General features: G+C 36.5%; 1 protein-coding gene across 4 annotated transcripts; it reads left to right on the forward strand.

Moving 5' to 3' along the window:
* The first annotated feature begins 4,452 nt into the window (after positions 1–4,452).
* On the forward strand, positions 4,453–27,956 carry LOC138331549 (bicaudal D-related protein homolog). 4 transcript variants are annotated; one of them, XM_069279243.1, is made up of 13 exons: positions 4,454–5,093; positions 7,271–7,603; positions 8,071–8,217; positions 11,032–11,298; positions 12,111–12,317; positions 13,305–13,334; positions 14,406–14,588; positions 15,251–15,454; positions 21,825–21,839; positions 22,568–22,701; positions 23,143–23,263; positions 24,560–24,574; positions 26,368–27,956. In XM_069279243.1, the coding sequence occupies exons 1-13, from the start codon at positions 4,812–4,814 to the stop codon at positions 26,497–26,499; spliced, it is 2,070 nt and encodes a 689-aa protein (XP_069135344.1). In that variant the 5' UTR covers positions 4,454–4,811; the 3' UTR covers positions 26,500–27,956. The 4 variants fall into 4 exon arrangements, with proteins under 4 accessions (XP_069135347.1, XP_069135344.1, XP_069135346.1 ...); XM_069279244.1 differs by having other exon boundaries at positions 4,456–5,093; positions 15,251–15,448; XM_069279246.1 differs by lacking the exon at positions 13,305–13,334 and having other exon boundaries at positions 4,453–5,093.
* The last annotated feature ends 27 nt before the right edge of the window (positions 27,957–27,983 follow it).

Consider the following 27,983-nt stretch of genomic DNA (forward strand, 5'->3'; position numbering starts at 1 on the left):
GTTTGTTTTGATATGATTGCTATAACAGAAAACAAAAGGCCCATTGGGCTGTAATTGTCATCTGACTATTACTGTAAACATACTAATTCTAGCGCAGTCAAATTTTTGTGGGAATGCCAAAAAATATCAATTAAAATTTATTAGAGCTTATATAAATTTATGCAATTTTATAGTTCATATTTTATAGTACTGGAAATTACCTGTTTACAAAATTTAGTACTATACATGTACATGAATTAGCGTTTGATTGACAGTGAAAAGTACTAGAATTAACTAAGTATGTTTACAGCAGTACAGTAGAATACCGTGGTACAGTAGAACCCAGTGGTAGAGTAGAATGAAGTGGTACAGTAGAATATAGTGATGTAGTTGAATACAGTGATACAGTAGAATACAGTGGTACAGTAGAACAGTGGTACAGTAGAATACAATATATAGTAGAATACAGTGGTACAGTAGAATACAATGTACAGTAGAATACATGTACAGTAGAATACAATGTACAGTAGAATACAGTGGTACAGTAGAATACAATGTACAGTAGAATACAGTGAGTACAGTAGAATACAGTGGTACATAGAATATAGTGATACAGTAGAATACAGTGGTACAGTAGAATACAGTGGTACAGTAGAATACAGTGGTACAGTAGAATCAGTGGTACAGTAGAATACAGTGGTACATAGTAGTACAGTAGAATACAGGACAGTAGAATACATGTCAGTAGAATACAGTAGTAGAATACAGTGTAGAGTATGAAATACAGTGTACAGTAGAATACAGTGGTACAGTAGAATACAGTGTACAGTAGGTACAGTAAGAAACAGTGGTACAGTAGAATACAGTGGTACAGTAGAATACAGTGGTACAGTAGAATACAGTGAGTACAGTAGAATACAGTGGTACATAGAATACAGTGGTACAGTAGAATACAGTGGTACAGTAGAATACAGTGGTACAGTAGAATACAGTGGTACACAGTAGAATACAATGTACAGTAGAATACAGTGGTACAGTAGAATACAATGTACAGTAGAATACAGTGTACAGTAGAATACAGTGGTACAGTAGAATACAGTGGTACAGTAGAATACAGTGGTACAGTAGAATACAGTGTACAGTAGAATACAGTGGTACAGTAGAATACAGTGGTACAGTAGAATACAGTGGTACAGTAGAATACAGTGGTACAGTAGAATACAAGTGACGTAATACGTGTACAGTAGAATACAGTGTACATAAATACATGTACAGTAGAATACAGTGGTACAGTAGAATACAGTGGTACAGTAGAATACAGTGTACAGTAGAATACAGTGGTACAGTAGAATACAGTGGTACAGTAGAATACAGTGGTACATAGAATAACAGTGGTACAGTAGAATACAGTGTACAGTAGAATACAGTGGTACAGTAGAATACAGTGTACAGTAGAATACAGTGGTACAGTAGAATACAGTGGTACAGTAGAATACAGTGGTACAGTAGAATACAGTGGTACAGTAGAATACAGTGTACAGTAGAATACAGTGGTACAGTAGAATACAGTGGTACAGTAGAATACAGTGGTACAGTAGAATACAGTGGTACAGTAGAATACAGTGGTACAGTAGAATACAGTGGTACAGTAGAATACAGTGTACAGTAGAATATAGTGATACAGTAGAATACAGTGGTACAGTAGAATACAATGTACAGTAGAATACAGTGGTACAGTAGAATACAGTGGTACAGTAGAATACAGTGGTACAGTAGAATACAGTGGTCAGGTACAGTACAGTAAAACAGTGTACAGTAGGGTACAGAAGAACACAGAGGTAATAGTGGTACAGTAGAATACAGTGGTACAGTAGAATACAGTGGTACAGTAGAATACAATGTACAGTAGAATACAGTGGTACAGTAGAAAACAGTGGTACAGTAGAATACAGTGGTACAGTAGAATACAGTGGTACAGTAGAATACAGTGGTACAGTAGAATACAGTGGTACAGTAGAATACATGACTAGAATACAGGTACAGTAGAATACAGTGAGTACAGTAATAACAGTGGTACAGTAGAATATAATGGTACAGTAGAATACAGTGGTAACAGTAGAATCAGTGGTACAGTAGAATACAGTGGTACAGTAGAGAATACAGTGGTACAGTAGAATACAGTGGTACAGTAGAATACAGTATATAGTAGAATACAGTGAGTACAGTAGAATACAGTGGTACAGTAGAATATGGTGTTACAGTAGAATGCGGTGGACAGTAGAATGCGGTGGTGCAGTAGAATACGGTGGTACAGTTGAATACAGTGGTACAGTAGAACAAAGTGGAACTACGATAATCTAGACATAGTCTGCAAAACTCCAATCTGGACAAAATTATCAGAGAGTGGATTTGCATTTTGATTTGTATAATAAACAGAATCATCTGGAAAATTTGTAATCTAAACAGTTTGAGTTGAGGATGCAAGTTATTGGATGTCGAAGGTCCACTGCATACAGAACTAATTAACCTTTGTACAAAAGGGTTGGAAATGTTTAGTAGAAGTTGTAATGGTTTCTAAATATTCTATTATTGTGACCTTGAAAGGAGGGTGAAGGTCATTTAAGGGAACAAATATGGAAGTTCATCATTCAACATACATGTGTGTTACAGGGCACTTAAGCCATTGACTTAGGAGACGTTTCTAAAAATCACTTACCTGACCCCAGTGACTTTGAGTGAAGGTCTATGTCAATCATCTTATTTATATAAACCTTGTAGCACTTCATTCATCCCAGCATCTTACAAGCTCAATATTAGATCTCTAGTTATTGACAGGAAGTTGTTCAATTTTAGTCCATTTGATTTCTGAAACCTTGAATTAAGGTCAAGGATTCATGGTAACAAACTTGTAGTAGCTCTTCATCTCAGGATGATACAGACCCACTATCACCCAGGTCCCTAATAGGGTCTCATGTCAAAGAAGGTAAATATATTTGTAACAAAGCACTATCCTATGAAATATGAAGCCTTAAGAGGCGACATAAGCTCGGTGTAGCGTACTTTGGGTTATAGGGTAACAAAGTTGTTGTAATTAACGACCTTGACTTTCATTGGAACAACCTCAATACTCCAGGGGTTAATGTAACGGGTGTTATATCCACATATAACATCAGTTATCGTAACCCCTGGATTACGAGGAGATGGTGGTCAAACAGGTTTCAATAATATCTGCTGTAATTTGTTGGGATGTTACAGAGACTAAATCTAGAACATAACTTCATCACTCGCGATTCTGGAAGCTGGTTTCAACGAAATAAAATTGCAACTAGGCATCAACGTTTACAGAGACTAAATCTAGAATATAGCTCCATCACTCGCGATTCTGGAAGCTCTTTTTACATTTGGACCAGGCAGAAGACGAGATCTCATTTCCATAATTAATTATCTAATAAAATTTAGCGAGTACAGCTGTATGTGTTTATACGGTACACTATATTTTCCGCAGAAACTTTACACGTTTTTGTTGTTGCTTTTTTTAAAACAAATTCTGGTAGATGTACTTTATGTAATAACATGTAATACCGAGCCATACATCTTTGTGCTGCTACATATGTACGTCAATATTTTAAAAAATGTACATTTCATGTATAGAAGCTCGAGAAGTCCACTTTTGGGCGTTTAGTCACCGCTAGAAATCTTGACATTTCAAAACAATCTGCTCATTATTGAGGTTTCATCAGTGAGTTGTATTAATGTCAAAAGATTGACTTGGGTACATGTAGATCAATATATGACTCAGATTTGGTATATATTAATGTTATTAATATATTTTTATCTAAACCGCTAAAATGTCTAAAAATGGTTTTAGGGCACTCTGGTGGGTTCATGATTATATTAATTGTTTAACTAATTCTAAGATCCGTGTGGTTCTTGACTAGGCTTAATCACGATTGGATGGATGTCATGCGAAATTAAGTTGGTCATCGCCTTATCCTGTAATAGAGTACCAATGAACTTGTGACCTGTCAACTCAAAGGTTACGTTAGGTATGTTATTCAACCGACTGAACCGGACAAAACAAGACTAGAAACTTTGTCAAGTATTGTCAGGTTGATCTAATATATTTACGACTGTCAGTTTGTGTCTTCAATTTGTCTCGTTATTTTAAAGGAAGTAAACATTAGTTATTTGTTTCCTGAACATTCAGAACTGGGGATATTAACTATCTGCTGATGTATATTAGTTTTTTATCAGTTAAGTGATATTTTTTTAAAAGATTTATTTGATCAAGTATGCCAAGGATTTTGTAAGTCTTTGAGTATGCTAACAATGCAAGGCGTAAACAACGCGTTTATTGTTGAGCAATAGACAGTATTTAGGAAGTACAATCTAATGTAAATGGAATTAGCGAGCGACAATTGCCGATGGGTCAGGCGATAACCAGCAGACGAAAGTCATTATAGCAGACGATTTTTTTTCTTCGATTACCTCCCCTTATACACAGGTGTGCACTGTACAGGTAAACGCGCGCGTGCTTTTGTGCACAGCACGGATAAAATAGAGCAGCAACACTTTCACCTGGGATCAGTTACACGTCACAATGCGATTTAGTGATATCCGTTTTTAACAGAGAACAGCTGATGAAATAAGTCAACGATTTGTCAATGGCGGATCCATTATCATATGCTGATTGATCCGCTCACCAAAGCACGGTGCCACGGGCAGACGAACATTATTTATTAATGATATGTTGTGGACCGAGATGACATCATTTCAAGACATGGCGATTGGCAGTGGTAGTGTTCAATGGTTTGATCTCTCAGACTCTAAACATGTGTGCCTGTCGACTGGAGTGTGGGAGTTCGTCTCCATCCTCACCCCACGGGCAGTTTGATATAGACGATTATTACAGCCTCGCGCAGACGATGGGGGACAGGGAGGAGGGAGAAAACGACCCCACCACCCCGACCGAGGATGATGTTTATACACAGCTGGCTCAGAAAGAAAGAGACCTTACCCTAGCGGCTGAGCTAGGCAAAGCTTTATTGGAGAAAAACGCAGAATTAGAGAGACGGAATGAACTTTTAATTGACGAATATTCCAGAAAATTAGAGGTAAATTATTGGGATGCTGAAGATAGGTGGACATTTTTAATTATCTGTCACAACATCTATTGATATATATGTTGTCTAAATATATCTCATTTTCATTTACATGCTGTGTGAAAAGTGGGACGCTTAATTATGGATAAATGGTTTTCAACTAGTCAATGAATCTATTAAATTTGTTTGCTACTTAGTTTACATTTATCTATTTAATGTTTCTGATTTCTTTTATATTTATGTTGTACATATATTGAAACATATCTAAAACATATATGTATTTGTATATTTAGAACAAAAATACTAATTAACAATGTATCATTTGATGTTAAACATTACATTATTAAACAAATGTTTATTTTGGGATCTAGCTAATATGTAGAAATCTAGCTAGTTTTATTGTAAATATAAACTTTGTTTACAAAGTAACTTTTTATACAATCATATGATTCAAATTTTTCTAATCCGACCTGTCTATAAAGATCTCATTGGACAGGTGGTCTTTATACACAGGTCAAACGTTATATGTTTGAAATGTAAAGTTGTCTTATTATTCAGGTTGTCATTATACTACATATTGCTAAGATAACTGTATAATATTAATTACTGTTTGATAATGTACAATTAAACCTGTCTATAAAGACAACTCAATGGACAGAGAAAGGGGTTTACAAGGTATATTGGGGCCACAAGAACATGGTCTTATTAAGCAGGTTGTCATTATACTGAGGTGGTTGCTAAGATAAATGTGTAATATTATTTACTGTTGATATATAATGTACAATAAAACCTGTCTGTTGTAACAACTCAAGGCACAGAGAAAGGGTTAGTCTTTACAAGTACATGGTCTTATTTACCAGGTGGTCGATCACTGAGGCTGCGAGGCAGGTTTTATATCACAATATTTTCTTTCAATTTTCGTTATTTTAAGAGTTATACACCTGATTAATTCTAGTTACAGGTATGCTTTAAACTATTTTAGATAAAGAACCAGGGAAAAAATGCCTACCCTCATAATATAAAAAGACAATTAAAAGATTGGAATGAATTTTCATTGATGTTATTTATAATAATTAAGCCAGTACTGAGAGTGTTAAAACCAAAGGACAAAGGATGATGATTCATGAGCAGAGACTATTGTCATGGACATCGTAGTCTGTGTGCAATTTATTGTGTTGTATTGATGGAAAAGAATTAATCTCCGTGAAGATCAATAATAGAAATACTGAAATAATGGTATAATTAAGAATCTCTACAGGAATATTGTGAAAAAATATTGTTAAAAAATGTAAAAAAGACAATGTAATCTGTGTCCTAGGCAAAAAAATTAAAAAAGACTATCATAATGTTAAATTCATTCAAACACATTGATATATACATTGTAAAGATATTATAATGTTTGATTACAAAATGTTTTATTGATAATACAAGAATTATGAACATAAATTAAGTATAAATCATAAAATAATAAAGTATTATCAAATGGATGGACAGCAGGCAATGCCTATACAATGTACATGTACATGTATATACAAATCCTTTCCAATATGACAATGTTTCGATATTATAATGTCAGAACCCTCTCTTCAAAAAAAAAAAAAAAAAAAAAAAAAAGAAGAAGAAAAAAAGAAAAGGTTATTGGAATTCAACATTGAACATCTCACCAAAGAATTTATCATATGATAATGATAGGTGCTTTAAGGTTATAGTACTGTATGTACATGTATTCTGTTAGTGTTCTTTTAGAATATCACACCTCTACCACACTGATAGGTACATGAAAATATACCCAAATAATGCATATGCATGTAGTAAAAAGACTAGTCTCAAACTCTGTGTAAGATTAAAAGTATTGAACAATAAATCCTCCCACCTCCACAGGTAGCCACATTATAAAGACCACTTGTTTAAATAATAAACAATAAAACCTCCCTAAGTAGCCACCTCTGTATAAAGACCACCTGCTTGAACAAAATCATAATCAGAGTCCCATATGACCAATTTCAACACAATTCAACCTGTGTATAAAGACCACCTGACTATATAAAGACCATTTTTCCTTTGCCCTTTGAGTGATATTTATAGAAAGATTCACTGTATATCTGAAACCATACTCAGCACATGTGCGGATCAACTCGTGTTATACCCATAATTATTTAGTTATTTATTTTTATGAAACTGTTTTTCAGGAACTTGAGCAGGAAAAGTATGAACTGCATCTGAAGTTAGAGAAGACGGAAGCGGAGTACGAGAACAAAATAAAAGAGCTCCAATATGATATTGACCAGATCCGACACGATCTTCAGTCTCAGATGTACCAGAGCAGTTCCGACGACAAGGAGAAAGCTCACATCATCAAAGACATCACTCTCCAGAACGAACGGCTCAAAGAGGATGTTCAGAGGGCGCTATACCGGGAAAATGAACTGGCATCAGAAGTTCAAGGACTCCGCGAGCAAGTTATGTCAAGGAAATCATCCATGCACATCCACCTTAGTCAGCTGGAGATCCTACAAGAAGAGGTCTGTCTTTGATTTTGATTTTGTTCATTGTGTTCTTTTTCAAAATTATTCTATTATTTATTGTCTCAATACATTTACATGTATAGTCAGATCTGTCTGCTCTTTATTGTTAAAATTTGAGGGTGTAAAATTATGTGATTAACTGCTTGGAACCTATTTACAGAGGGATTATTTTCATGAAATATCAGTGTAGTCTTTGAAAGCATCATTCTTATGACAGACTATGATATGTAAAATCATGATTTCGATAAACCTTGCGAGGAATTAAATTTTGCTAATTTGGATAGGTGCACAAATGTAACGAAATTCAAACCATGCTAATATTAGCAAATATAACGTTACAGTATAAATACCATTAAGGGAAAAAAATTAATAAAATCTTACATGGACCTGTCATGTGGACAGGGATATCTTAACCCGATTGATTAATTTTTGTGTTTTACTATTGAATCCTTCTGAACTTGTAGATAACAGTGCTAAACCAGAGGAAGGCGGATCTAGAGAGGAGGATCGCCGTCTTGTCGGAGGAAAAAGAAGCCATGAAGAGCAGACACGAGGATTCAGTGGAGAAAATAATGACGCTGGAGAAACAGAACAGGGAGAAAGAACAACAGGTAATGTATTCTTTCATATAAGGTTTTAGAAGATTATAAGACTCTTTTATTTCAGGATATGAAGCTAAAGGATAGGGATGTTATACTAGAGGTGTTTTATTAAATTCAGTAAAACCTGAGGCCCATCTGACACGGAAACATATTCTGCATATTAAGAGTTGTCTCCCTTTTGGGAAAGTATCAATTGTGACGTAATTATTTTGTGAGCGATTGGTTTGCTTTTATTAGTTTAACTTCCTATTAATAGTCAGGGTAATTATATAAGGACGTGCCAGGTTTGCTGGTGAAGGAAAGCCGCAGTACCAAGAGAAAAATTACTGACTAACAGTCAGTACCTGCATCTGGCAACTACCCCACATGGGATTCAAACTCACAACCAAGAGGTGGAGGGCTTGTGGTAATATGTCTGGACATCTTAACCACTCGGCCACCGTGGCCCCTTTTTGTGAGCAAAAACTCACATTGTTTTCTGTATGACATTATGCTCACAAACACATGACATCTCAATCAATAACTATTTTCGCAAGGGTAGATAACTCTTTAATATGCAATATTGAATAATACAGAGCAGTTGAGATTGTCTCATCTAAATCATAGATTCCTCTTCTTTTTCAATACCCTGCATACCCACCTATCACTCATTTGCTCAACATCTTGGATATATTGATTATAATTATGATTCATGGATTTCTGATTAATATATATATATATATATGTTATTGATTCACTTTCTCACTGTAGATCTTATTTTAAATGTTTTAAAATTTTAAAATTTTCAAGTTTTTTTTTTCAGGTTGTTTTGGGAAAAAAGTTTTTTAAAACAAGTTGGGAATTTTTAATCGCAAAAAGAACAGTTTTGGGAAAAAGTTACATTTCTGAACATGGTATTATAGGTGATAGATATTGTTTAACAGTAAACTGTTTCATTCTATCAAAAAACGAAGACCATCACAACAGCTTCAGAGTAGTTTGTTTTTAGGTTAAACATTGAGGGGAGAGAAGTCGGTTTCAGATTTGGGAATTTTTCATTGTAATTGGGAAAAAATAGTAAGGGTTGGCATTTGGAATGGGATCGTTTACTGACCCTGGTTATATAAGGAGAAATCACTGAAATGTGATTATAATTATGATTCATTAATTAAATTCTATTTGATAAAATTCTAGATTCTATTTCTCACTGTAGATTTTATAAGGTTCTGATTTGGGTCACTGGTAGTTTTCGTCCATCGTCGTCCGCCGTTCCGCCGTGCGCCGTGCGCCATCCGCCGTGCGCCGTGCGCCGTGCGTTAACTTTTCATATTTTGAACTTCTTCTCAAGTTCTACCAGTGCGATTTAGCTGAAACTTGCATGAAATGATCCTGACATGGTCCTGACAAAGTGTTGTTATTTTTCGGGTCGATCCGAAATCCAAGATGGCCACCACAGCCGCCATCTTGAAAACACATTTTGAACTTCTTCTCAAGTTCTACCAGTGCGATTTGTCTGAAACTTGCATGAAATGATCTTGACATGGTCCCGACAAAGTGTTGTTATTTTTCGGGTCAATCTGAAATCCAAGATGGCCGCCACAGCCGCCATCTTGAAAACACATTTTGAACTTCTTCTCAAGTTCTACCAGTGCAATTTGGCTGAAACTTGCATGAAATGATCCTGACATGGTCCCGACAAAGTGTTGTTATTTTTCAGGTTGATCCGAAATCCAAGATGGCCGCCACTGCCGCCATCTTGAAAACACATTTTGGTCTTCTCCTCAAGTTCTACTGGTGCGATTTGGCTGAAACTTGCATGAAATGACCCTGACATGGTCCCGATAAAGTGTTGTTATTTTTCGGGTCGATCCGAAATCAAATATAGGCCGCCAGAGCCGCCATCTTGAAAACACATTTTGAACTTCTTCTCAAGTTCTACCGGTGCAATTTGGCTAAAACTTGCATGAAATAATTCTGACATGGTCCCGATAAAAAGTTGTTATTTTTCAGGTTGATCCGAAATCCAAGATGGCCGCCACATTCGCCATCTTAAAAACACATTTTAAACTTCTTCTCAAGTTCTACCAGTGCGATTTGGCTGAAACTTGCATGAAATGATCCTGACGTGGTCCTGACAAAGTCAGTGTTGTTATTTTTCGTGTCAATCCGAAATCCAAGATGGCCGCCACAGCCGCCATCTTGAAAACACATTTTGAACTTCTTCACAAGTTCTATCGGTGCACAAATTTAGCTGAAACTTGCATGAAATGATCCTGACATGGTCCCGACAAAATGTTGTTATTTTTCGGGTCAATCCGAAATCCAAGATGGCCGCCACAGCTGCCATCTTGAAAAACACATTTTGAACTTCTTCACAAGTTCTATCGGTGATATTTAATAAAAATCATTGAATCTACTTCTCACTGTAGAATTAAATGAGATTATCATGATTCACAAATGGGATCGTTTACTGACCCTGGTTATTTAAGGAGAAATCACTGAAATGTGATTATAATTATGATTCAATAATTAAATTCTATTTTAAAGTCATAGATTCTATTTCTCACTGTAGATTTTATTTCAAATGTGATCATAATTATAATTCTTTAATTAAATTATATTTAATAAAAATCATTGAATCTATTTCTCACTGTAGAATTAAATGAGATTATACTCATGATTCATGAATTTCTTTTTAATAAAAGTTATAGATTCTATTTCTCACTGTAGATATGATTTTAAATGCGATTATTAATGAATATTATGATTCATTAATTAAATTCTATTTTATAAAAGTCAAAGATTCTATTTAATAAAAGTCATAGATTCTATTTCTCATTGTAGATCCAGCACCAGCAGCGAGACCTTATAGAGTTACAGGAGACCAACCTACAGTTGGAGGCCCAGCTCCATACCCTCGCCAATCAGAACATGTCACGGGGACACATTCTACAGAGCGAACTGGCGGGCCAGGCAAATAACCATTCCTTATTTAGTGAAATGTCAGGAATGAGCACTCAAAGTAACGGTCAGTCCAACGGAAATGGACATTCAGCGTCGCTGTTTGAGGAGTTGTCTGGAGCCTCCAAACACATACCTGTGGCTAATATGGTAGGTTTATTTTCAACTCTCTATATAATGATTTTTTAAAATTGTTTGTTAAACAAGAACTGTAATATCATTGGTGTTAATGATAAATATGATGGTCGTAATACAATTGCATTTATTTTCTAGTGATAAATATATCTATTAGATGCTTATTTTAGACAGTGTGTATACATCCATTATTGGTTGGTTGATGTTAATTTCTGATGAAAAAATTCTCTGACAGTGATGGGTATTGAGGTTGCAATTTGTTTTTGTCAATAATCTCTATTTTGACAGTAATGCAGGGTTTTTTGAGGGTCAATTTTGGACTAATAGTGGGGCCTATTAATTATTCCTTATGAAAAATGTAAAACTAAAACCATACAAATACAGTTATTGAGTACTTCTTGAAAATTCCCTTTTTATGTATATAATTTTTTTCAAGGGAGGTTAAAATGCTCCTTCTAAATCATTTCAAATGAGAAAAAGACGACAGTTATGATTGAGGTAGATTGGCCACCAGTCTGCAGAATATATTGAAAAAATCACGAAAATTTGGCTGAATATTTTTGTCTCTACTACATGTCTGATTCTAAGTTTCAAACTAGGGGGAGATAATAAAGAACTCTGCTGAGAAAGTGTTATCAACAACTTATGGTTTGGTGGCCAGTCTATGATTGAGGTTGATGGTTATTTCTGCTATAAACCTTAGTTAACTCATCACCCCAGAAATTACAAAATGGACTATTCCACCCTTTGGACTAGAAGAGTCTAAATGTGTCGTCAGGGGTGAATGCGTTAATTTGTACATAACAACACAGTGTTGTTTTCTACAGATGTTGGATGGTGACGAGAGCTGTAGCCTGCGGCCCATGTCACTGTCACAGATGATGGAGGAAGATGATTTTGAGTGTGACGATGAAGACACAGGCTTTAGTTACCATGGTTCCGATACCTCCCCACTCGGCTCGAACATGTTGTCCGACTCAGCATTCCTCTCGCACTTCCAGAACTCGTCCTGTGTCATGGATGTCGACTCAGAGGTTAGCTTGTACTCTCACACGATTTTACTTCCATTATCCATACATTTATTTTACTGTATTTTAAACTTAATGTTTATATTTACATTCTTTATATATTCATACTATATTTTCCTATGTGTATGTTTTTTCTGTAAATTTTGAAAATATTTGATGTTGTGAATTGTTTTTTGAGTGAAGCTCTTTTGCTTGAATATTAGTTATAATAAATGTTTTCATTCCTGTTAGTGAAGTGTGATATGGTTTAAATAAATCTATATATTGCATGCTTTTGTGAAAGACTTCCATGGTTTCCCCTTCACGGCAAGGTCGTATGAATTTCTTTTTAAGGCTTTTCCTTCACTGAAAAAACCTGCTAACACACTGGATGATAATTTGCTCAAATAATGAGAACTCGATACCATACAGTTCCATATAAGGCCAAAAAAAATGTCTGTTTTGGGTTACCTGACCAATCCTAATTTCTAAGAAAAGAAAATTAAAATTCGGGATTTTGATGTCAGACTCTGGTTTCGGCCATTATTTTAGAGTGAAAGACAAAAAAAAAACAAAAAAAAAATCCTACCAACCCTATTTTTTTTTTGCCAATGTAACCCTAAATAAACACATTATTTTTTTTGGCCTAATGATAAAAGATTTGAATGTAAACAAAGAAAAACAAGCAAAAAATGTTCCCAATGAAAATTATGTCATTTCCCTGTTAAATGGTAGATACAGTCCTGCTGGACCTCTTGTTTCATTGGATTTAGCTCATAAAATAAGCTTTTCTCATACACATTAACTCTAACCCTCCTATACAGAAACAGTAAACTACACTAGTTAAGTTGGCTTTTCCCAATCGATATGTTGTGTGTCTGAATTGTGTTTTAATTGTAAATCTTTCCCCTTTAATTTTTGTCTGTGAATTTGTACTTTATAGCTATGTACTGTATTGTACTGTACTGTGATGTTGATTTTACACTATAATGTATTGTATTGTCCTTTTTACAGATATTCCCACAGCTCCAGAAATGTTTCAAGGTTGTGCACTTATTATTTTTTATCCTTTTTTCCTGTTCCCTGTTTTTCAGTTACTTCATTCTTAACGGTTTTGCTTTAAACTATAAATGAACCTAATAAAATGAAATGTTTGAACATACTTCCTTTGATGATTTTATCATTTAAGGATATCATTCATTTACATCTAAGTTCAGTTATATCATAAATATATGTTTCATTGATGTTCATTTTTGGTACATGTATTTTGAAAACACAAGATGCATCATTTTAATAACTTCTGTTTGCTATACAGATATGCTCATACATACTGTAATATTGTATAATTTTGTGGGGATTTTATTTGTTTTTGATGGTACCACTTGCTTCATGAATTTAATCTATTTATTGTTCAAAAGGAAAGTAATGTGCACGTATTCTGATCTGTAATTCTCCCATACTTGACAGAGAATTCTCACCGATTTATCACTGGTTTTATCTGTGAGAGATTTCTTTGTCAACCCCTAGGGTATGACAGATTGCAGGCGCTAACCTTTTGAAGCTGAAGACAATTACATGACGTCATGACTTCATGCAGTGTAACCATGGCATGCATTGTCAATGATGTCATCAATATTGACATACAGTTGACGAAACCGTGTTCATTGCTTACGGTGAAAATGTTTCTTTTTAAGCTATTATTTCTTCTTTTTCCTTTGTATGTGGGAGGAAAAGAATCATTCCCTACCAATGAGGGTGTGACAATGAAATCACAACCCTCAGGGGAATTCCTGAATGTCTAACCCTTGGTTGACCAACCCTCATCCAATTCATGACGTTCATGAATTACCCCTTGGGTCATGATTCCGTTGTCACACCCCTAGATAGGAAACAATTCTATTAATCTCAGACTTACAAGGAGAAAGAAAAATATCAGGTTGAGATTATCCCTGTTCTCTTGACAGACCCATGTTGGATTCTATATCATTGAATCACCAATATAACGAATATATAACGCATTTTTCAAGAGATCCATGATATTATCCCCCACAAAAATACACAATTACACAGTATATTAATTAAGCTGTATTATAAAATTGGGGCTATGTTTTACAGCTACAGGAAGAGCTAGTCCAGTCGTATCGACAGCTCAGACAGATGTGTTCTGACTTTAGTCCGATGATCCCCCGCTGTCAAAACTCGATAATGGAAGAGGATAGATTACAGCCAGGCAAACTGACTGGTGTCTTACAGAACCTTCGGGAGCTGATGCTGGACATGGTACCACGTAAAGTCATGGTAAGTTATTCCGTCTTTGCTTATTACAGAGTTAGCGCCCTTGCGGGTAGGTATCAATTCTTACGTCATTATTTTGTGAGCGCAATTCACATCGTTTTCTCCATAAAATATGACGTTACGCTCGCAAACATATGATGCCAAATCAATACCTACCCGCAAGGGCAGATATCTCTGTAATAGGGATTGTCTTTTAAACAATTTCTTATAAATCAAAAGGAACCCCAGATACCTGATATTAGCCTATGTATACAAAATATTTTAAAGATGCTCCACCACTGACAAATAGTATTTTTTCACTATTAAAAACTGCAGCAGACGGTTAGATATTTTTCTTCAGTTACAAAAGCTACTTACTTTACACCATTACCACAATTGAAAATTTTGAGCTTCTAATTTTACTTAAAGTTAAAAATATAGAAAATAATTAATTGCATCCCAAAAAAATTCTGTGTCACTATATCCTATATGGAATGAAGTTCTGAACGTGCATGCACCAAAAGCAAAATAAATTATTTTATACATTTTTTGTGTTATTTAGACATATACATACACGATTAAACACCAATTATTGTTCAAATGATGAAGATCATTTATGCTCTGTCGGCGGTGGAGCATCTTTAATAGATTGAAAGATTGTATATAATATTTATTTAATCTTTCAGTTCTCTGCTGCCTCCCAGGCAAACTTAGCAGACGACGAGGAGGATATCTCATTGTCTGAACTACAGAAACACATTGGGGAACTAAAGTTTGAGCTTACAGAAGCGCAAGGTGACCTTGACCGAGTCAAGACAGAATTACAGGAGCGAGATCAACAATTAGAGACAAAAAGTCAGGAGCTAGGACAACTTACCAACAAGGTAAAGGTACTCAATCGTCCTCTATAGATGTCTTACCCAGTATAACCCTGTCAATCATCCTCTATAGATGTTTTACCCAGTATAACCCTGTCAATTTTCCTCTATAGATGTTGAACCCAGTATACCCTGTCAATTTTCCTCTATAGATTTTGTACCCAGTATAACCCTGTCAATCGTTCTCTATAGATGTTGTACTCAGTGTAACCCTGTCAATTTTCCTCTATAGATTTTGTACCCAGTATAACCCTTTCAATTGTCCTCTATAGATGTCGTACTCAGTGTAACCCTGTCAATTTTCCTCTATAGATTTTGTACCCAGTATAACCCTGTCAATTGTCCTCTATATTAGTTTGTACCCAGAATAAAACTGTCAATCGTCTTCATCAAGTGTAACCCTGTCAATGTCCTCTATAGATGTCGTCCCAGTTGTGACTGTCAATTGTCCTCTATAGAAAGTACCGCCAGTGTGACCCTGTCAATCATCCTCTATAGATGTTTTACCGCATCCCAGTGTGACCCTGTCAATCATCCTCTTATATACGACCCGCATCGTACAGATGTTGTACCCAGTGTAACCCTGTCAATTTTCCTCTATAGATTTTGTACCCCCAGTATAACCCTGTCAATTGTCCTCTATAGAAGTTGTACCCAGAATAAACCTGTCAATCGTCTTCATCAAGTGTAACCCTGTCAATCGTCCTCTATAGATGTCGTACCCAGTGTGACTGTCAATTGTCCTCTATAGATGTCGTACCCAGTGTGACCCTGTCAATTGTCCTCTATAGATGTTGTACCCAGTGTGACTATCAATCGTCCTCTATAGATGTCGTACCCAGTATAACCCTGTGAATCGTCCTCTAAAGATGTTGTACCCAGTGTGACCCTGTCAATCGTCCTCTATAGATGTCGTACCCAGTGTGACTATCAATTGTCCTCTATAGATGTTGTACCCAGTGTGACTATCAATCGTCCTCTATAGATTTCGTACCCTCTATAGATGTTGTACCCAGTGTGACTATCAATCGTCCTCTATAGATTTCGTACCCAGTATAACCCTGTGAATCGTCCTCTAAAGATGTTGTACCCAGTGTGACCCTGTCAATCGTCCTCTATAGATGTCGTACCCAGTGTGACTATCAATTGTCCTCTATAGATGTTGTACCCAGTGTGACTATCAATCGTCCTCTATAGATTTCGTACCCAGTATAACCCTGTCAATTGTCCTCTATAGATGTCGTACCCAGTATAACCCTGTCAATCGTCCTCTATAGATGTTGTACCCAGTATAACCCTGTCAATTGTCCTCTATAGATGTTGTACCCAGTATAACCCTGTCAATCGTCCTCTATAGATGTACCCGGATATCCTGTCTATCGTCCCTATAGATGTTGTACCCAGTGTGACAATCAATTGTCCTCTATAGATGTAGTACCCAGTATAACCCTGTCAATCATCCTCTATAGATGTTTTACCCAGTGTGACCCTGTCAATCGTCCTCTATAGATGTACCCAGTATACCCTGTCAATTTTCCTCTATAGATTTTGTACCCAGTATAACCCTGTCAATCGTTCTCTATAGATTTTGTACCCAGTATAACCCTGTCAATTTTCCTCTATAGATTTTGTACCCAGTATAACCCTGTCAATTGTCCTCTATAGAAGTTGTACCCAGAATAAACCTGTCAATCGTCTTCATCAAGTGTAACCCTGTCAATCGTCCTCTATAGATGTCGTACCCAGTGTGACTGTCAATTGTCCTATATAGATGTAGTACCCAGTGTGACCCTGTCAATCATCCTCTATAGATGTTTTACCCAGTGTGACCCTGTCAATAATCTTCTATATATGTCGTACCCAGTGTGACCCTGTCAATCGTCCTTTATAGATGTTGTACCCAATATAAACCTGTCAATCTTCCTCTATAGATGTCATATCAAGTGTAAACCTGTCAATTGTCCTCTATAGATGTTTGTACCCAGTATAACCCTGTCAATCATCCTCTATATATGTCGTACCCAGTATAACCCTGTCAATCGTCCTCTATAGATGTCGTACCCAGTATAACCCTGTCAATTGTCCTCTATAGATGTCGTACCCAGTATAACCCTGTCAATCGTCCTCTATAGATGGTCGTACCCAGTATAACCCTGTGAATCATCCTCTAAATATGTTGTACCCAGTGTGACCCTGTCAATCGTCCTCTATAGATGTCGTACCCAATATAACCCTGTCAATCATCCTCTATAGATGTCCTACCCAGTATAACCCTGTCAATCGTCCTCTATAGATGTCGTACCCAGTATAACCCTGTCAATTGTCCTCTATAGATGTCGTACCCAGTATAACCCTGTCAATCGTCCTCTATAGATGTCGTACCCAGTATAACCCTGTCAATATTTCGTACCCAGTATAACCCTGTCAATCGTCCTCTATAGATGTCGTACCCAGTATAACCCTGTCAATTGTCCTCTATAGATGTCGTACCCAGTATAACCCTGTCAATCGTCCTCTATAGATGTCGTACCCAGTATAACCCTGTCAATCGTCCTCTATAGATGTTGTACCCAGTGTAACCCTGTCAATCGTCCTCTATAGATGTCGTACCCAGTATAACCCTGTCAATCGTCCTCTATAGATGTCGTACCCAGTGTAAACCTGTCAATCGTCCTCTATAGATGTCGTACCCAGTATAACCCTGTCAATCGTCCTCTATAGATGTTGTACCCAGTATAACCCTGTCAATCGTCCTCTATAGATGTCGTACCCAACATAACTCTGTCAATCGTCGTCTATAGATTTACCCGGTATAACCCTGTCAATCGTCCTCTATAGATGTTGTACCCAGTATAACCCTGTCAATCGTCCTCTATAGATGTCGTACCCAGTATAACCCTGTCAATCGTCCTCTATAGATGTTGTACCCAGTATAACCCTGTCAATCGTCCTCTATAGATGTCGTATCCAGTATAACCCTGTGAATCGTCATCTAAATATGTTGGACCCAGTGTGACCCTGTCAATCGTCCTCTATAGATGTCGTACCCAGTGTGACTATCAATTGTCCTCTATAGATGTTGTACCCAGTGTGACTATCAATCGTCCTCTATAGATTTCGTACCCAGTATAACCCTGTGAATCGTCCTCTAAAGATGTTGTACCCAGTGTGACCCTGTCAATCGTCCTCTATAGATGTCGTACCCAGTGTGACTATCAATTGTCCTCTATAGATGTTGTACCCAGTGTGACTATCAATCGTCCTCTATAGATGTTGTACCTAGTGTGACTATCAATTGTCCTCTATAGATGTTGTACCCAGTGTGACTATCAATCGTCCTCTGTAGATTTCGTACCCAGTATAACCCTGTGAATCGTTCTCTAAAGATGTTGTACCCAGTGTGACCCTGTCAATCGTCCTCTATAGATGTCGTACCCAGTGTGACTATCAATTGTCCTCTATAGATGTTGTACCCAGTGTGACTATCAATCGTCCTTTATAGATTTCGTACCCAGTATAACCATGTCAATCGTCCTCTATAGATGTCGTACCCAGTATAACCCTGTCAATCGTCCTCTATAGATGTACCCGGTATATCTCTGTCAATCGTCCGCTATAGATGTCGTACCCAGTATAACCCTGTGAATCGTCCTCTAAAGATGTTGTACCCAGTGTGACCCTGTCAATCGTCCTCTATAGATGTCGTACCCATTGTGACTATTAATTGTCCTCCATAGATGTCGTACCCAGTGTGTGTACTATCAATCGTCCTCTATAGATGTTGTACCCAGTGTGACTATTAATTGTCCTCTATAGATGTTGTACCAAGTGTGACTATCAATTGTCCTCTATAGATGTTGTACCCAGTGTGACTATCAATCGTCCTCTATAGATGTTGTACCTAGTGTAACTATCAATTGTCCTCTATAGATGTTGTACCCAGTGTGACTATCAATCGTCCTCTGTAGATTTCGTACCCAGTATAACCCTGTGAATCGTTCTCTAAAGATGTTGTACCCAGTATGACTATCAATCGTCCTTTATAGATGTAGTACCCAGTATAACCCTGTCAATCGTCCTCTATAGATGTCATTCCCAGTATAACGTTGTCAATCATCCTCTACAGATGTTGTACCCAGTGTAAGGCTGTCAATGATCCTATGTAGTTATTAGGTCATCTGACCCGAAGGGTCAGGATGACCTATAGTCATCATGTTTCGTCCGTCGTCGTGCGCCGTCCGCCGTGCACCGTGCGCCGTCCGCCGTGCGCCGTGCGCCGTCCGCCGTGCGTTAACTTTTCACATTTTGAACTTCTTCTCAAGTTTGACCAGTGGGATTGAGCTGAAACTTACCTGAAATGATCCTGAGATGGTCCCGACAAAGTGTTGTTATTTTTCGGGTCGATCCGAAATCCAAGATGGCCGCCACAGCCGCCATCTTGAAAACACATTTTAAACTTCTTCTCAAGTTCTACCGGTGTGATTTGGCTGAAACTTGCATGAAATGATCCTGACATGGTCCCGACAAAGTGTTGTTTATTATTCGGGTCGATCCGAAATCCAAGATGGCCGCCACAGGCGCCATCTTGAAAACACATTTTGAACTTCTTCTCAAGTTTCACCAGTGCGATTTGGCTGAAACTTGCATGAAATGATCCTGACATGGTCCCGACAAAGTGTTGTTATTTTTCGGGTCGATCCGAAATCCAAGATGGCCGCCACAGGCGCCATCTTGAAAACACATTTTGAACTTCTCAAGTTCTACCAGTGCGATTTGGCTGAATTTGCATGAAATGATCCTGACATGGTCCCGACAAAGTGTTGTTATTTTTCGGGTCGATCTGAAATCCAAGATGGCAGCCACAGTCTCCATCTTGAAAACACATTTTGAACTTCTTCTCAAGTTCTACCGGTGCAATTTCGCTGAAACTTGCATGAAATGATCCTGACATGGTCCAGACAAAGTGTTGTTATTTTTCGGGTCAATCCGAAATCCAAGATGGCCGTCACAGCCGCCATCTTGAAATGGTCCAGACAAAGTATTGTTACATCTCTGGTTGATCCCAAATCGAAGATGACTACCATGACACTATGTCTAATTAATTTCCTATATTTAAAGGCCCTTGGGCCTCTTGTTTTGAAATAAAATTTGTTGAAAAGAAATTGAAAATGATCCTGACATGATCCTGACAAAGTGACACCATATATAATTAATTTTACTATTGTCAAGGTAGCTGCAATATTGTAGCTCAAAAGACTTTATGACAGTAAATGATGTCGTCTTTAGAGCTACAATTGGTGCCTATTACTGCTAATGGAGCAAAGTAATGATTATGCAAACCATTATAAAACGTTTGTTTGCATTTCATCTTACTTGTTTGACATCGCTTACTTACTAAGCAATAAAACTGAACCACATAGATAATCATATTGCCACCGAGGCATTATTTTTTGCGTAATACATATGAAGATCTTTCTGAAGGGGATTTGTACGGCAAGTCCAGAAATTGTGAATATGACGTCATGTGAGCGGTACGGTAGATATTAAGAATGGTAGTTATGTTTTGTTTTGGACAAAAATAATATGTAAATGCATGTATACGCATGAAATAATTGGAAACCTACAAAAAAGTATAGAAAACTGTGCCCGAGTGATTTTCGGAGGCAGCGCTCCACTACGACACATAGGGACCAATTCGTACCCGGCCGAAAGGTATAGAAGGCCGGGTACGTATATTCGTTCTATTGTCAAGGTAGTCAGATGACCGTTAAGGCCCTTTGGGCCTCTTGTATACTCTTACTGTAGATATTGTCTAAATAAACAGAAAATCGTAATGTATAGTAATGTTCTTACTTCTTAAAGCAGCAAATGGTGTTTGGTTGTCATAGTTACTAGATGAAATATGATACTTAGCGATTTGCTTATAGCTCTAGTTGTTTTTAGTGTATAAGACTTTATAGAAATTGATTAGTTGATATTGTGAACATCTGCACACATGAATTGACATGTTTAATGCTTTGCTAGGAGTTACTGTATATATGTTAGTGCTAGCTATAGGTTACAGTACAATGATTTTACCTATATAATATGTTAGTGCTAGCTATAGGTTACAGTACAATGATTTTACCTATATAATATGTTAGTGCTAGCTATAGGTTACAGTACAATGATTTTACCTATATAATATGTTAGTGCTAGCTATAGGTTACAGTACAATGATTTTACCTATATAATATGTTAGTGCTAGCTATAGGTTACAGTACAATGATTTTACCTATATAATATGTTAGTGCTAGCTATAGGTTACAGTACAGCAATTTTACCTATATAATATGTGTGATGTTGCTTCTCTTTCTATTCCTGCTGTCTGGCAATACTACAGGTGTCAATTCTAGAGGTGAGTGCTTTTGATTACTTAATTATTTGTCGTCATATACGGATACATTTGAAACTCTTTAACCCAAACTCGTATACCAGTTAGTTCAAATATCTTGTTGAAATAGAAATGTTTTGCTTGTCATAAATTAACTAAGTTTACCGGTATATGAATTCAAAATGCTTTGTTTAAGCATTCAGATGGCTGGATGTTCCTTTTGTTGTGGTTATATTGGCTTTGAAATAATGAAGTTTGACTGTACACATTGTAAATGTCTAATCCTGCAATCTGCATATTAGACAACTAAATAGCCATTTTTTTCAAACAATGAGATGTGGCTTGAAGAAAAAAAGTCTTGAAAACTTTTTTTTCATATTTGGCTAAAGTCAAACAAAGCTTTTCTACATTCTAGTGAAAACGTTGATTACTTCACTTAAGGTAGTGATACAAGGATGCTTGATAATGCAAGCTTCTATGTCAACTATTGCATTTTGCGTGTATTTGACAGTAGAGAGACAGACTGGTCTTTGCTGTAGTGGTTGCATCGTTTAGCAAGATTCTTGTTGCTTTTGGTTAGCAGATCAATTCCATCTTGAGTGTAATACAATGAATTAGACACCAGCTATTTCGGACAATCAAGTATGACCCTGGGCAAGATGTCTTTGTAATTATTAGGTGATAATAATCATAGCAAATAAATAAACTCAATCCTTAATAGGATAATTTAAGATGCGTTTTCAATGTTGTAGTTGACCATGCAGCATGATGAGATGTCACGAGCACAGACCCAGAGAGATCAGATACAGAACATGGCTGGATGTGTAATGTCTAGGGACGAGGTTATTGAACAGGCTCGCAGGGACCGCGATGAGGCCATAGAAAAGTAAATATTCCATACTACGTACACTGTAAACTGAATTTATTTTGCAGCTATATACCTGTACTAAATGTTGTGATTTGTGATAAAGAATGAATTCATGGAGATAATGGAATAACATTTCAAATGACCTTTGAATATACTAAGATGACAGAGGGGAGGGGAGTGTTTCGTTTGTCTGTCTGTCTGTAGACACATCTTTGTCCGGCAAACTCCTCCTAAACTACTTGACAGATATTGAAAAAATTTGGTACACAGAACCCTGACATAAAAAGGAGTTGAGTAAACTATATAGAGTTCTGTAATGCCCCCTGTTAATGGAGTTATTACTAAATTTGTGCAGCGGGGAGTATTAGTCGTCCACTTTGGCGACAGGTCTAGTTTTGAGTGTGATAAACTTTGAAGAGTCCTTTATTGGCTAACATGGTTAAACATAATTATTTTTAGACAAAACAAGATGGAGATTGAATTGGCGAGGGCTAAGTTGGATCTACTCAGCCTCAATAGTCAGCTGATGGAGACTATCCAACAAAAGGTGGCGCTGTCCCAACAGCTTGACCAATGGCAGGTAAGATTACAGTAGATCGACCAATGGCATGTAAGATTATAGTAGCGCAACCAATGGCACATAAGATTACATCGCCTAGACCAATGGCAGGTAAGGTTACAGTAGATTGACCGATGGCAGGTAAGATTACATCGCCTAGACCAATGGCAGGTAAGGTTACAGTAACTTGACCAATGACAGGTCCGATTACAGTAGATTGACCGATGGAAGATGAGATTGCAGTAGCTCGACCAATGGCAGATAAGATTAGAGTAGCTCGACCAATGGCACATTAGATTACATCGCCTAGACCAATGGCAGATGAGATTGCAGTAGCTCGACCAATGGCAGATAAGATTAGAGTAGCTCGACCAATGGCACATTAGATTACATCGCCTAGACCAATGGCATGTAAGATTGCAGTAGCTTGACTAATGGCAAGTAAGATTACAGTAGCTCAACCAATGGCAGGTAAGGTATTTAAGATTACAGTAATTTGACATCATATCAAATCACATCAGTTCGACCAATGACAGGTAAGATTGCAGTAGCTTGACTAATGACAGGTAAGATCACATCAGTTCGACCAATGACAGGTAGATCCTCATTCGACCAATGCAGGTAAATCACATCAACTCTACCAATGGCAGTATAAGATCACAGTCGTGACCAATGACAGGTAAATCACATCAGTTCGACCAATGACAGGTAAGATCACATCAGTTCGACCAATGACAGGTAAGATCACATCAACTCTACAAATGGCAGGTAAGATCACAGTGGCGTGACTAATGTCTGTAAAATTACAGTAGATTGACCAATGGCAGGTAAGATCACATCAACTCTACCAATGACAGGTAAGGTTACAGTGGCGTGACTAATGTCAGGTAAGATTACAGTAGATTGACCAATGGCAGGTAAGATCACATCAACTCTACCAATGACAGGTAAGATCACAGTGGCGTGACTAATGTCTGTAAAATTACAGTAGATTGACCAATGGCAGGTAAGATTACATTAGCTTGACCAATGGCAGGTAAGGTTACAGTAACTTGACCAATGACAGGTAAGATTACAGTAGCTCAACCAATGGCAGGTAAGGTTACTGTAGATTGACCAATGGCAGGTAAGATTACATTAGCTTGACCAATGGCAGGTAAGGTTACAGTAACTTGACCAATGACAGGTAATATTTGTTAAATTCAATAAATTGTGTAAATAAGTTGTTCCCTTACAAAATTCAACCTTGACATGATAATGTAGTCTAATCATGTATAATTTTGGAGTCGAATGATCATTGTCAACATTTCTCCTCAGGGCCGGGAAGACCAGGTGAGGACAATTGTATTATACCCTCCATCTTTATAATAGCATTGAGCAGAAATTATTTTTGTTTTGTTTTTCATTTGCTATTAATTTTATATAGACTTTTGACAGTGTTTTATTATTTTTGTTTTGCCTGGCCTTAATCCATGTTTTCCATGCAAGAGCATGCTAACAGACATATTAGCCTGTTGAATCAATAATAACATGTACATTGCCTGCTTTTTTCAATATCTTTCTTCCAACTAGTACCAACATCTATAAAAGTAATAGAATATTTTAGAGTAATGATGGCTCATAATCTTGGGTTCCATGTTCTAGTCTGGTAAAGTTTGATTTGTGACATCTTTAAACAAATTCCCTTGCTATACATATTAAACCAGTCCTGTATATAACTTTTTCTTTTCATATCATAAACACTTCATTACTTAGAGAACCAATAATATTTACTCAAATTTAAGATATGACAAAAATTACAATGTAGGTTGCAAATGTTTGAAAACAGTATGAAATACATGAATTTTAACATGGCAAACACATGTAGCGGGACTGGGTCGATCATCGGTGACCAGGTAGCTCAGTTGGTAGAGCACTCGCCTAGTGTTCGGAGGGTCCTGGGTTCGAATCCTGGTCTGGCCGCTACATTTCCTCCTCTCCTGTTACACATACATGTATCATTCTTGATAAATAACATAATGATGAAACATGTACTTGTCAATATACTATATGCATGAATTCCCCTAAACCAATTTTGTTTTCAAATAGAATGATGCATGATATTGATTTGATAAAACCCAAAAATCTTTGTGATATGTTTTGGCCTCAGTAAACAGCTTGGCATGTTGTGGTGTGATATTTAGATCTAATATAGAGAGAAACAATACTCCTTTGGTATCTACCTAGTTTTTGTAGCCATCTACTACTGGGCTATAAATGCCATGTGGTATTCAGTAAAGATCCATATGATGATTTTAAATAACCTCATCCACCATATCAGTTGCGTCTTTTATTTTGCCAACTAAGTATTGTGAAAAATCCAATAGAGGGAATCACGTTTAATTTATCATGGTAATTCTCAAATACTGAGGTGAGGTCATGTCATGATGTCATAACGCCATCAGAATGTTAACTATTCAAATCGCCCTACACGTCCTCAAATTCAATTTGTAGAATCTGTTTAGATCTTAGTTCTGTATGTCAATTTTGGAACAAATTCAAAGACAGTCTGATGGACAGTGGCTATTATATTAAATTTGACAATTGAATTGTGTTCCTGCTGTTTAGACTTCACGTGTATCAAATATTTCAAAGGAAGAATGGGAGAATGACAAGAACTATCCTTAATTCCATTAATCATCTTATGGTGAGTGCCGATATTTCTCTGGGATCTCTTGTTTTGGTTTGGCACACCAAATGAAAAATTGTTCGTAAATACTAGTGACATACCAATATGTAAAATTTTACCACCAAATGAAAAATGCTAATGTTTCTATTATATTAGTATGTTATTTGGGAGATGAGTCCCTGGACTACACACAGATTATGTGATATTCCAGGTTTTTATAAAAGCCTTATCTGAGCAAGTGTTGGCCATTATTCTGTACATCTGTTCACATATTGGTTTTAGCCCCTTCTAAGTTATTAAATCATTTCATGTTTGGATAGAAATCATCTTTACTTACTAAATCCTTTACATTTATTAGAAGGAAAACAAATGAAGTGAAGTTTATCCTCTCATAGCTACCAAAATTAACTTGTGTACAAAATGTATATGCATTTGACGGCTGTTTTTTGTTTGACAGGTTGATATGGAGGAGGTTCTAGGCTCACAGATGAAGAAAAGAATCCAGGAACATTCTGAGAAGGAGATTATTGTAAACAAACTAACTAAACAGATCAAAATGAGGAAATCCAAATCCAGCTCTTTTGTGTGACAGTACAAGGGGAGACAACAATGACACCACCTAAATATTAACAGTGAACTTTGGGTCAGAAGACCCCTGAAAAGTCCAAATCTATCCTGACCAATGGATATTTGAAAGATTGCCTCTTGCGCTTGTCTTGCAATGTGACATCTACAGTGTAAAACAGTGCTGATGTATGACCTTCACCTTTACTTGCTAAGGTCTCTTGTAATACAATGTATAGTCTAGTAATGTGACCTTGACCTTGTAAAACACTTGCATTAAATGACCTTGGCCTCTACTGACAAGTAAATGTGTTGTCTGGTGATGTGACCTTGACACTTAAAAAACATTGAAGTCAGTTGACCTTGACCAAATGTTCTGCTGGAATATACTGTAATCTGTATTTGGTGATCATATGGGAACAAAAAGCAGTGGAATGGGACTAGATTATGATGAACAGATGTTGATTCGTTACTTCCTGTCTTCCCTATATTCCTCTATACACCGTACATTGTGAGCATCACCAGGTCAAACTATCAGCTCTGCTTACGCTGGTACAAGGACAGCTGTTCAAAGGAAACCAACTTTTACTCTCAAAATTGGATATTAACAAACATGTTGCTAGCTTTGTCATTCGGACAACTATTGGAAAAATCAAAGTATTTTTTGGAAGCTGCACAACCATTTGTGTTTTACACCAGTGTACAGACTTGCAATGTAGATATTTAAATAGAATAGTGCTCTATAATATGAAAATGTTAAATAACCTATGAACTTAACTTTAATATCAAAGTTCAGCTGAAATCAATACTATACTGTACCGAGTGTGTTAGAATTTTGGCGTAATCAAATTTTGGTGTTTAATTGATTTTTAATGAGTCGTCATTCACATTCACAATAATTGCTATTTCAAAGACATAACATCCTCAATGTCTTGTATTAAATAGGAAATAATCAATCCACTTTCCATTTTATCAGTCATAGTAAATATGCTGATATTTATTACATTTGATCAAACTTTAAAAAATTCAATATCATATTTTCTTAAGAAGATCATGTTTAATTTACTCCTTCAAAGTCCAGATTACAATTTTTAACCCCTGAAAATAACTGGTTATACAGTATTTTGTACACCAGCATGACATTGCGGTTATATTATAAAGTACATATTTCAGTTGGCCAAGCCAATTCTTATTGTAGTTTCTTCTGGGACATCTATGATTGCAGTCAGATGTTATTGTGTAGTACTAATTTTGTTTGCTCTTCATAATAACGTTGTCATAATGATTTATGTTAAATCTAAAGTATACAGGGTTATCTGCCCTTGTAAGAAGGCATTGATTTTTAGTTATATACTTTGTTTGTGAAATCTAATATAATTCACTTGAAAAAGAAAAGAAAACAGGATCTTATACAAAAGCATATTATAGTTATATACTTTGTTTGTGAAATCTAATATAATTCACTTGAAAAAGAAAAGAAAACAGGATCTTATACAAAAGCATATTATA

Source organism: Argopecten irradians, chromosome 9 (assembly GCF_041381155.1).
Source record: "Argopecten irradians isolate NY chromosome 9, Ai_NY, whole genome shotgun sequence".
NCBI lineage: Eukaryota > Metazoa > Mollusca > Bivalvia > Pectinida > Pectinidae > Argopecten > Argopecten irradians.